Consider the following 12,456-nt stretch of genomic DNA (forward strand, 5'->3'; position numbering starts at 1 on the left):
CAGTTAATAAGAATGATAGGTACTGCTATGAAACAATGTCTTTGGTATACTAAGTGAAATAATATAGTGTGAGCTCATTCATGCAAAAAAAAAAAAAAAAAAAGGACTTGTACATGCATTAAAAAATCAGAGAAAACGGGCTTTCCTGGTGGCGCAGTGGTTGAAAGTCCGCCTGCCGATGCAGGGGACACAGGCTCGTGCCCCAGTCCGGGAAGATCCCACATGCCGCGGAGTGGCTGGGCCCGTGAGCCATGGCCGCTGAGCCTGCGCGTCCGGAGCCTGTGCTCCGCAATGGGAGAGGGCACAACAGTGAGAGGCCAGCGTACCACAAAAAAAAAAAAAAAAAAAAAAAAAAAAAAAATCAGAGAAAACAAAAGAAACTTAACAATTGTTATTTTTAGGGAATGAGACTAGGACAGCCAGGGAGGAAGGCTTTGCTTTCCATCTTCTGTGCTATTTGAAGATGTTGTTACAACGTATATGTGTAATTTTTTTTAAGCTAGTTAACAAAAAGCAACCAAAAAAGAAATGATTCCCCAAAGTGGTCCTATCATATCTAATCTAGGGGTGGACAAACTACAGCCTACCTGTTTCGGCCAGTCTAAGAAGTGTTTTTACATTTTTAAACGGTTGACCCCCCCCCAAAAAAATCAAAGAATAATATTTTATGACGTGAAAACTATACAAAATTCAAATTTCAACGTCCTTAATAAAATTTTATTGGAACAGAGGCACACATTCACTTACATAGTGCTTCTGGATGCTTTTTTTCTACAATGGCAGAGTTTAATGGTTGCTACAGAGATGTACCATTTACATAAAATGTTTGCCAATGTTCAAGAATCAGAAGACTTAATATTGTTAAGATGCCAATACTCCCCAAACTGATCTACAGATTCAATGCAATACCCATCAGAGAATCCCAGCTGGCTTCTTCGTAGAAACTGACAATCAAATCTTACAATTCAAATGGAAATGCAAGGCGCCCAGAATAGTCAAAACTATCCTGAAAAGGAATAAAGCTGGAGGACTCACATTTCATGACTTGAAACTGTGATACAAAACTAATGGCAAGGACTTCCTGGTGGAGCAGTGGTTAAGAATCCGCCTGCCAATGCAGGGGACACGGGTTTGAGCCCTGGTCTGGGAAGATCCCACCTGCCGCGGAGCAACTAAGCCCGTGCGCCACAACTACTGAGCCCGTGTGCCACAACTATTGAAGCCCGTGCACCTAGAGCCCGTGCTCTGCAACAAGAGAAGCCACCACAATGTGAAGCTCTCGCACTGCAACAAAGACCCAACGCAGCCAAAAATAAATTAATTAATCTTTTTTAAAAATTTAAAAAAAAAAACTAATGGTAATCAAGACTGTATAGGGACTTCCCTGGCGGTCCAGTGGTTAGGACTCCGCACTTCCACTGCCACGGGCCCGGGTTCGATCCCTGGTCAGGGAACTAAGATCCAACAAGCTGCCCCAGAAGCCGCAGGTCGGGGCCAAAAAAAAAAAAGTGAAGAGGGCTTCCCTGGTGGCGCAGTGGTTGAGAGTCCGCCTGCCAATGCAGGGGACACGGGTTCGTGCCCCGATCCCGGAAGATCCCACATGCCGCGGAGCGGCTGGGCCCGCGAGCCATGGCCGCGGAGCCTGTGTGTCCGGAGCCTGTGCTCCGCAACGGGAGAGGCCACAGCAGTGAGAGGCCCGCGTACAGCAAAAAAAAAAAAAAAAAAAAAAAAAAAAAAAGTGACGAGACAACCCAAGAAAGGGAGTATCATTTTACAAATCATGCATCTGATAAGGGTCTAGTACCCAGAATATTATGAAAACTGTTACAATTCAACAATAAAAAGACAACCCAACTTTAAAAATGGGAAAGAATGAGGATGAGGGTTTGCAAGTTAAGTATAAGAAAGAAGCTGGGTCCCTAATCACTGGGGAGCTTCCTCAAGCAGACACTGCTGTCTTATAACAAATTCCTTCCTATTTAAGTTATGGCAGCAGAGTTTTCCATTACTTGCAGTTGAATATAACTGATAACACCAACTATAGCTAAATTATGTCATGCTTAGCAGACAGAGATGAACAAGTCCTGTCGGTTCTACCTTCAGAATTCAGTCAGTTCCCACCTTGCCACCGCCAACAACCTGACAGAATTCACCACCATCTCACCTGAGCACGTCGCTCACTTCCCATCTGCTCTCCCGCTTCTCACCCTGCTTCCCCCACCCAGTTCTCAGCCAGTATTCATTTAAAAATGGAACTCAACTCCTGCCACTCCTCGGACCAAACCCTCCAATTACTTCCCACCTCACTTGGAATAAATGCCACTGTCTTTAGTCCACCTTGAAGGAAGGGCCTACCGATCTATCTGGTATGGCACTCTCTCTACCTCTCTGACCTCAGCTCCTACTAAGAGTCTCCCTCTGGCTAATTCAACGGGCCACACTGTCTCCTTGCTATTCCTCCATCAGCGGGCTTTGGACCTGCTCCCTCTGCCTGGAACGCCCCTCCACATACCTTTATGGCAATCCCTGAGTCTCTTCTGGTCTTTACTCAAAAGACACCATCTCAGTGGCCCTTCCCTGGACACCCTATCTAAAACGTCAATACCTTATTAACCCTGACATTTCCTAGACCCCCTTCCCTGCTTTGCTGCTGTTCCTCCTTTGTTTATCACTGTCTAACATACTGTGTATTTTTCTTATGTATCCTGTTTCTGGTCTATGTTCCTCACTAAAATGTAAGCTTCATGAGGGCAGAGCTTTATCTGTTCATGGCTGTAGCCCTGCACCTATTAGGATACTGGCTGGCACACATTAGACATTCAGCAAATAATTAAAATCAGAGAAAAACTAGGAGGGAATCTGAAGGAGAGTGAGAAAGTGCCAAAGGCCAATGTCAACTGCCTCATAATTGCAGTTAGGACCCTGCCAAGCTCTGGCACTGCCCTGCACGTCAGCTTTGTACCGCCCGGAACCCCTGTATCCCATACGCTGAGCTGGGAGTAGGCACTCAGATCCTTCAATTGAAGCCCAAGCGTGGCTGGTGACACTATAGTTCCACAGAGAGCAAGAGCCATAAAAATAGAACAGTTACCTTCTAATTGCTTTTGGCCAATCTTACTTTGGGGAATGGATTTTTCAGCTGAAACATCTGAACAGAAACGCCAAGATCCAAAGTTGAAAGCAGTGAGTTCGTTACTCAAAATTAATGAATACTTGCTTTCTGAACAGCAAAATACATAAAAATGTAACATTTGTGCATTTTATTTAAAGTAACTATAATTAAGCCCAATGCAGTTGATTTCAGAGCATGCTAAGAACCTTTCAAAGTTACTATTCTGAAGTACTTTTGTTTTTAAAAATTTTTTAATCTATCTTCATATATATAATACATAGATTATATCTGGTAGGATACACAAGGAGGAAGCTTGCCTCTGGGAATGGAGTTAGGTACTCAGGAGAAAGGAATGGGAGAGAGACATTTTACTTACCTTTTTGCAATTTTGGAATTTGTACCATGTTAATGTATTATTTATGCAAAAATGATAGACTAAATTTTAAAAATAAGTCAATCATACATTTCCTTACAATAAAGTAATGAAACAAAATGTACCTACTTTGTCAAGCTGGCTTAAGAAGGAAACCTCTTTACACCCATATTTTGAAGAAGATAAGCTAATTCAGGTTCTGTCAAATCAGCATAAGAAACAGAAAGCATATTTTCAGACTGACCAAGTGTTTGAACAAGCAGACAGGGACGGAAGTAAGGTCTTCCTTCCCACCCAGAGCCCTGCTTGGTGCTTCCCGCCTTTATACGAGATCACACAGGGCATGGACTTCCACAGCATCTAACTCCAGGAAAAGCACGACCATAAAAGTCTGGAATGGATAGTTATGGTTATAAATCACCTGCTGCAGAGAAAAATCAAATTGTCAAAAAACAAACAAACGAACAAAAACCAACTTTTTCCTCCCTCTAAGTATCCAAACAGGTTTTTCAGCTTTTAGCAGAAAACTTAATTTGTTTCTAGATTTTATTTTAACAGATAAGCCAAAATTACTCCCCAAATTCTCAGTTTCTAATGAAACCTCAGGACACAGCAAGGATCATATCAGAAGCATAACGAAGAAAACATTACTAAAAACGAATCAGCCTGAAGAAGGTACGCTTCTTAGAGGGGCGGCTTCGCGAAAACTTTCCTCGTTAAATGCCATCCTGTACTCACCCAGATGAGAAAGAAAGGCCCGAACTGCAGCAGAGCACACACCCTGACCTCTGCTGAACACCCAGCACACAAGACTTCAAGGGAAAGTACTCGGTTCTCTTAGACGGTGTCGTTAATGGCCTCTCTTCTGTTACAAAAACTTTCCCTGGCACAAGCAACGGAGACCCCCTGCTTCCAAACAGTAGCAGATGTCAGCAACAGGAAGCGTGTGTGGGGTCCGCAGACACCACTGCTCCGGCAAAGCTGGACTGCGACACTCGTGACAGGGACATCACTCGCCCCCAGCGATTAACCTCTCCCTCAGCAACACGTCATTTGTTTCCAACTGAGGACAAGGCAATAAAGGGCAGTCAACTCTTCCTAATATTTAAGCCAGTTTTATTGCTTCTCACGTGTTAACAACAACCGTCTAGACAGTTCACCGCTTACTTGGCAACCACAGCTCATTCAAGTGCCCTAAGGCCAACCTGAGCTGAGACAAGCCGGTCTCTCCCTGATGCTCAACATTCGCTGCGACTCCCGAACGACACGAAATGCCCTGAGGCTGCGGGAAGACAGCCCCGAGCCACAGGCTGCTTAAAGGGGCCCTCGCAGGAGGCTCTCCATTGGGCCGCGCGCGCTCCCCCGCCCTCCAGCCCGACGTCCCATGGCATGATGTCACCACTGTCCCCGCATCACTCCGGCTCCAATTCCCGGAGCATGCTGCGCCCCCAGCCTCCTCCTCTCAGACCAGGAAGAGAGGGACGGGACGCGGTCTCGGCTCTGCCAAGTTCTGCTCGCAACACAGCCCCGGTTCCTCCCCTAACTTCGCAGCCGGGAGAGCAGGGGACTGGGGCCGGGGCCGCCCCGGCGCCTCCGGGAGAGGCCGGCGAGGCTCCCCGCGCCTGCCGAGGGCCGGAGACCACGCGGGGTCGGGGAACGGGGTGGGGACCACGGGGCGGCCCTGTCGCCGCGGGCCGGGGAGCTGCAGCGGGCCCGCACTCACGGTCGGTGCAGCGGCTCCTCGGCCACGGCCGGTCCGGGCGGCGGCGGCGGCGGCGGGGGCGGCGGCGACTGCGGCTGAGGCGGCGGCTGCGCCTGCGGCGGCGGCTGAGGGGGCTGAGGCGGCGGCGGCGGCGGCTGCTGCTGTTGCTGCTGCTGCTGCTGCTGGAAGGACTTGAGGGACTCGAAGGCCTTCATCAGCTTTTCCAGGGTCGCCATGGCGGCCTCCCGCCCCGCGGGAACAGCCCCCGGAGCCCTCGGACCTGCTCGCGGTTCCGCTCAGCAGCGCGGCAATGAATGAGGCTCGGGGCCGCGGGCAGGAGCGTATCCGAAGCGCTCGGCCATCTTGGGTCCGTCCCGGCAGCCCCCGCGGCCCTGCGTCCCGCGACGCTCCGTCGGAGGGGCGGGGCCCGGCTGGCGAGATTGACAGCCAGAGGCGGCGGCCTCCGCCATTGGCCGGGCGCGGTGCTAACCAGTCCCCCGCGCCCGCCCTCTCGCCTCCTAGGACCGCCGCGACCACGGAGACCCCAGCGCTCCTCCCGGGCGAGGATTAGGAGCGCGGCGAGGAGGGGCGGGGCGGTCGTGAGCGTCATGCTTCCTCGGGAAGAAACCCCTAGTCGAGGAGACCCCGGCCGACGCCCGGCGGGTGGCAGGGAGGGCCGGCCGTGGACTCGGAGCTGGAGACCCTGCGAGGGTGCTTGCTCACTCAGCGGCCCGGGCGGAGGGAGGGCTCACGAGACAGCCTTGCAGAGGAGGAAGGGGGAAGTGGGTCGCCCCGCGCGGAGCCAGAGGACCCTCAGGGCGGGAGCCCAGGTGTGGCCCCCAGAGAGGAACGGAGCCCTGGAGAGCCAGTCTGCAGCTCGAGGAGGAGCTGAGGGGCTTGGCGGAGGGCCTGGGGCAGGGACGGGTGGTAAAAACCTGCCTGGTCAGTGCCTGCTGCCCGGAGAGGCCGTGGCTGGTGCAGCGAGAAGCAGCTTTGATCCCAGAGACTGCCCCACAGGCATGACTGCCCGGTCCAAGGGTGTGCCACCCTTGAGCGAGGCCGGCCTTGAGCGAGGCCGGCCGGCGTGGGAGGGTCCCGGACTCCAGAGCCTCGCCACCCGGAGGGGCGGCGTCCGCTTGCCCGCAGGGAGTGGGTGGCCCTCAGAGAAGCCGCCTGGGGCAAGCAGCATGAAGCCTCCAGAGCCCACTCAGGGCAGCGACCTGTTCTAGGCCACAAGCCACGTCTCCGCCTGTTGTCCCAAAGCAGTCAGGCGAACCCAGCATCGCCACAGGAAGCCTTGTCCCCAAGGGGACAGCAACCGCCCCCCCTTCAGGGGAAGGACCTCAGAGAACCTTGCCGCAAGCCTTGAGGTCCCAGTTCCCTGATTTAATAAAGGCCCTTGTCTACAGGCCAAGCCATGTGCCAGCCCTCACACAGGACAGGCCACAATGACGGGGCTCCAGGCTGTCAGGTACTGTGGTTGGCAGACTTCTCGGATGACCTAGTGACCCCCTCCTGAGATTCACCACCTTGTATAGTCCCCTCCCCTTGAGAGTGGGCTGTCACTGGTGGCTGGCTTCTGATTAAGGTTTACATTTTACAGCAAGACAAAAAAGTTTGAACAGAAAGTTCTCTATGTCGTTTGGGCCTCCTCCCTCCCTAACGTGAAGTGTGCATCTGCATTACCCATTAACCAGACCTCCTCCAAGATGAGAACGCCTGCTGGACCGTAGAGATCAACTTTTCTTTTCCTTTCTTCTGACCTAGCAATGTAACTTCTTACAAGATTAGCATTCTTTCCCAACTCTGGAGGGGGCCGTACTGACTTACTGCTCACTGCTTACTGAAGATGTACCATTTTCATTACTCTTCATCCGTGCCTGCATCTCTAATCTTCCATTTTGGATCATTTTCTTCTGCCTGGAAAACACCCTAGAATTTCTCTTACAGTGGATCTTCTATTGCTGAAATCTCTCAGTTTCAGTTTATCTGAAAATGTCTTCCTTTTTTTTTGCCTTCATTCCTAGTGGATTTTTGGTTGGGTATAGAATTCAAGGTTGGCAGATACTTTCTGTCAGCAGATTAAAGATCCGGACATCACAGTCTTCTGCTTTTCATTCTCACTGTTGAGAAGTCAGTTGACTTGTAAGAGTTCACCTGGACTATGTATCTTTGGTGAACTCTCTGTAAAATGTCAGTATGTCATTTCGATGTATGAGCCTTTGTCTCAAAAATATATATGATTGTGTCTTGGACTTCTACCAGGCGGAACAGCTTTCAGAGCTTCTGAGAGCCTGCCTTCTGGCTTATAATCCTCATTTGGCTTGAATAAAATTCTCTTTTTTCTTCTTAACTTGATTGTTAATTGAATTTTCACTGACACTTCTAAAATTCTAATAGGCAAAGGTGGCACTCCTGGGATTAAGTTACAAAAGACTGAGCCTTCCGTCCTGCTGGCTGTCTGCACCTTGGCTTGCACACGCGTTCTTGAAGCCAGGGCTGCCACGTTGGGAGGCCCACTCGGCCAACAGCCCAGGGAGAACTGAATCCTGCCAACACCACATGAATTTGGAGGTGGATCCCTGCCCAGTTGAGCTTTCAAGTGAGAGGCAGGTGGTACTTAAACGCAGGCTTTTGAGAGACATGGGAGTGAAGGACCTAGTTAAGCTGTGCCCAGATTCCTGGTCCGAATTAACTATGAGATCCTGTGTTGTTAAGCCACCATGCGATTGGTTACACAGCAACAGATAAGTGTATTAGTTCGCTAGGGCTGCTCTAACAAAGTCCCACAGACTGGGGGGCTCAAATAACAAGAATTTATCTTCTCAGTCCTGGAGGCTGGAAGTCCAAGATCAAGGTGTGAGCAGGCTGGTTCCTTCTGAGGCCTCTCTACTTGGTGTGTAGATAGCCGTCTTCTCCCTGTGTCCTTGCATGTTCTTCCTTCTATGCACATCTGGGTCCTAATCCTCTTTTCTTGTAAGGACAATGGTCATATTTGATTAGGGCCCACCCTCATGACCTTATTTTATCTTAATTACATCATTAAAGACACTTTCTCCAAATACAGTCCCATTCTGAGGTGGTAGGGGTTAGGACTCAACGTATGAATTTTCAGGGGGCACAATTCAGCCCATCACATTACGTAGTACAGTTGTCTCCTAATAGCCACTCTGACCTTCTTCAATAATAGGACTTCAGTTTTTATCCAGGCACTTTTCCACCACATTTCCCTCCTTCCTTTTAGCTAGCTGTAGCCATGTGACTAAATAAGTTCTGGCTGATAAGATGTAAGCAGAAGTGATGTGTGTTATTTCTAGAAAATCTCCTTAAAAGGAAGGGGTACCCCTGTCTTCTTCCTGCTGCCTGGAATGGGCATATAGTAGTTGGCACTTGAGCAGTCATTTTGGATCATGAGGATGAAAGCCACATCCCAGGACAATGGAGCTGGCAGGACTGGGTGGAGATGCCATTCCAGCCTGGCCAGACCATCTCTGGACTTCTCACAGACAAATATCTATAGGAGAGAAACAATTCCATTTTGTTTAAGCCACTTTTACTTTGGATTATTCTGTTTATGGGCTCCTAAACCCAAATTCTGACCAGTCCAGAGAGGGTATGAGTCACTGAGACTGTATATGGCCACAATAGATCAGGCTGTGTTCGCTGAGGCAAGAAGAAACTCATCTGCTGAGAACTTACTATACCCCTGACAAGAGGTCTTAGAGGAAAGCCTATTGAAAGGGACCATTCAGAAGGCAGATTTATTTAATTCAGAGAAAAGTTTGGCATAGTCGCAAACTAATCAAAGATTACACAGCTGGGAAGGCAATTTGGCTTCTTGTCTCCAAAGACTTAAAATGAACGTAGCCTCTGAATGAACAGCAAATGCACTCCCAGTAATTTATCCTCGGAAAAGAATCACGTGTGTGTCAGGATGGTCACTGGTTACAGCAATATTTAGGACCAAAAGAAAAAAAAAGGAAACATGGACAGAAGGAGATTGGCTAAGTGAAACACAATATATCCATATGACAAAACTGTGCAGTTATTCAGATCCTGTTTTAGAAGAGCATTCATGACATGGAAAAAGGTGTGCAATGCATTAGCAGGTTACATTACTGTGTATAGCACAATCCCCCCTCTTTTTAAAGAAAAACGATACATACATAAATAGAGACCTACTCACCAAGTCTATAACAGTGACTCTCTCTGTGCGGAGCAATTACAGGAAATTTAATCTGGGTGCTTTTCTGTATTTTTCAAATCTTCAGCAATGAATGTGTACTATTCAGGGGAAAAACATGTAAAAGAGGTTTGAGTGGAGAACTAAAAATGAAAGCCTAGCAACACACTTGTGACTGATTCTTCCCAGGAAAAGAGGGAACCCAACACACCCACACATAAACGGGGTACACTCCAGTTGGGGGGCAGGCACCTGCCCTAAATCCAAAACCAGGTGGGAGTTCATTGGGGGTGAGGCCTTGGGTCAGAAAAAGGAAACGTGAAGCAGAGACATGAGGAACAGGATGAGCGGACTGGCAGCTCCTGAGGGTGCTTTGGTGGCCTCCCACCCGTCCCCCGCAAGGGGTTCTCTCACTTTAGAGGGAATTATTGCCACGTTATTTTAATTCTACATAAATACACATACTGCAAAAGATATAGATACAGTAATTGTTGTTTTGAACAGTCAGCTCTTGTTTAAATTGACTCCCAGATGTACCATTTTCATTACTCTTCATCCGTGCCTGCATCTCTAATCTTCCATTTTGGATCATTTTCTTCTGCCTGGAAAACACCCTAGAATTTCTCTTACAGTGGATCTTCTATTGCTGAAATCTCTCAGTTTCAGTTTATCTGAAAATGTCTTCCTTTTTTTTTGCCTTCATTCCTAGTGGATTTTTGGTTGGGTATAGAATTCAAGGTTGGCAGATACTTTCTGTCAGCAGATTAAAGATCCGGACATCACAGTCTTCTGCTTTTCATTCTCACTGTTGAGAAGTCAGTTGACTTAATGTTTGCTCCTTTGGAGGTAAGTGTCTTTTTCCCTCTGGCTGTTGTTAAGATTTTCTCTCTGTCTTTGACTCTCTGTGGTTTCAGTGTGCCATGTCTGGGTGTGTAAGGAGACAATCACTTGTTACAGGATGCCCCTGGGGATCCTGTCGAGTGATCTCCCCATAGGCTGCTCAGCAGGAAGGGCCCAAAAGACTGGCCAAGACCAGTTCTGAAAGTCTTGGAAGTACACGTTCCCCTGGTGAAAGATGTCCGGGATCTGGATGGTCTTTTCACCAGCAAAGCCATTCCCCAGAGCCTGAAATCTGCCATGGCTTCAGGATTGGCCAGGGACTCCCTGTCCCCTTCCAATTCCCCTATAAATACACAGAATGACAGGGAGCAAGGTCCCTCTCCTGGGGCACTACCTATACTGTGGCCACGCGGGCCTGGGGCTAACACAATGCTCCATGGGATGCAAAGAGCTCGGGAGACAGGTGTTTTTGTATTTTTTTAAAACATATTTATTGGAGTATTATTGCTTTACAATGGTGTGTTCCTGCTGTATAACAAAGTGAATCAGCTATACATACACATATATCCCCATATCTCCTCCCTCTTGACAGGTGCTTCTTCTGATGACCTTCGGCCTCCAAGTTCCCCCACTGGCTCCAGTTTATGGCTGCACCATGTGTTGTTTATGGTGTTTGTTATTATCCTGGCTTGGTTTAACAGTAGAATTTCTTTTCATTTAATCTGCTTGGAATTAGTTGGATACTGAACGTGTGGACTAATGGCTTCCAAGTTTTGGAAACTGCTCAGTCATTATCTCAAAATATTGCCCATTTGGGGCTTCCCTGGTGGCGCAGTGGTTGAGAGTCCGCCTGCCGATGCAGGGGACACGGGTTCGTGCCCCAGTCTGGGAGGATCCCACATGCCGCAGAGCGGCTGGGCCTGTGAGCCATGGCTGCTGAGCCTGGAGCCAGTGCTCCACAACGGGAGAGGCCACAACAGTGAGAGGCCCGCGTACCAAAAAAAAAAAAAAAAAAAAAAAAAATTGCCCATTTCTCTTCTCTCTTCCTGGTGTTCTCACCACATCCTAAATTCTAGTTTCTTTTTTTTCCCCTCTCATTGCTTTATTCTGGATAGTTTCATCTGATTTATTTTACTAGTTCTCTTTTTAGCTGTTTCCATTCTACTGTTAAACCCTTAATGTTAACCATTCAGTTCTGGAATTTTGTAGTTTTCAGTAATGGAATTTATATCTCTAAAGTATGCTATGTCACTTTTTATAAATAATTTCTAGTTTCCTGTCAAAATTGTCAAGCTATGCAACTTTTCTCCTTGAACATAGTGAGCACAGTGTTTAGAGTCTGTGCCTCGTATATTTCCATTATCTAGAGCCTCTGAGGAAATTTTTTTGTCTTGTTTGTTTTTTGGCTGTCCCGCGCAGCATGGGAGATTTTAGTTCTCCGACCAGGGATTGAACCTGTGCCCCATGCAGTGGAAATGCAGAGTCTTAACCACTGGACCACCAGGGAAGTCCCAAGGAAATGTTTTTCATGTCTGAAGTTTCTGCTAATTTTCATTCATTTGCCTCATCTCATGTGCCTGGTTATCTTTGATTATATACTGGACATGTTATCTGAAAATTATTATAGAAGAGATTTACAGCTTAGGGTATTTTCTTCCTCCAGGCAAGATTTTTGTTTGCAATGCTACTCTCCTTGGGACACTAGAAGTTCTAGGTCATGTTAATCCGAATTCCAGTTTCAGAGTCCTCTGGGCCACCCATTTAATTTTTTTAATTTTTTTTTTTTTTTTTTTTTTTTTTTGCTGCATGTGCAGCATGTGGGATCTTAGTTCCTTGACCAGAGATTGAACCTGCAACCCCTGCATTGGGAGTGCAGAGTCTTAACCACTGGACCACCAGGGAAGTCCCTATGAGGATTTTCTTTGTGCCACAATATACGGTCCCTTTTCATGAATGTTCCATGGGCATTGGGAAAAAACTGCATTTTTTAGTATCAATATAGAATGTATTACCTATATATTACATCAATACATTATCTATCTATCTATCCATCCATCCACATACACACATGTTCATAAAATGCACCTTACCATGCTCTTTAGGTCTGATCTGTCTGGGACTGACAGCTGGGTTAAACCTCTCAGCTCTGCTTTGGGAAAGCTATGGCTGTTATTTGGTGAAGTTATTTCTGACCATTTCATCTTGTTTGAGAATTGTACCTTCAATTACAAAGTGTCCCTGATGCT

At 47.7% G+C, this 12,456-nt stretch overlaps 1 protein-coding gene across 3 annotated transcripts in view; it reads right to left on the reverse strand.

The window, feature by feature from the left end:
- The window catches only part of HTT (huntingtin), a 141,226-nt gene extending 135,643 nt beyond the window's left edge, over positions 1-5,583 (reverse strand). For all 3 annotated transcript variants that reach the window (XM_060106695.1, XM_060106685.1, XM_060106679.1), the window contains exon 1: positions 5,209-5,583. In XM_060106695.1, coding sequence (XP_059962678.1) covers positions 5,209-5,423 — 215 coding nt within the window. In that variant the 5' untranslated portion in view covers positions 5,424-5,583. The remainder of the gene's footprint in view (positions 1-5,208) is intronic.
- Positions 5,584-12,456: the final 6,873 nt, after the last annotated feature.

This window comes from Mesoplodon densirostris, chromosome 1 (assembly GCF_025265405.1).
Source record: "Mesoplodon densirostris isolate mMesDen1 chromosome 1, mMesDen1 primary haplotype, whole genome shotgun sequence".
Taxonomy (NCBI): Eukaryota; Metazoa; Chordata; class Mammalia; order Artiodactyla; family Ziphiidae; genus Mesoplodon; species Mesoplodon densirostris.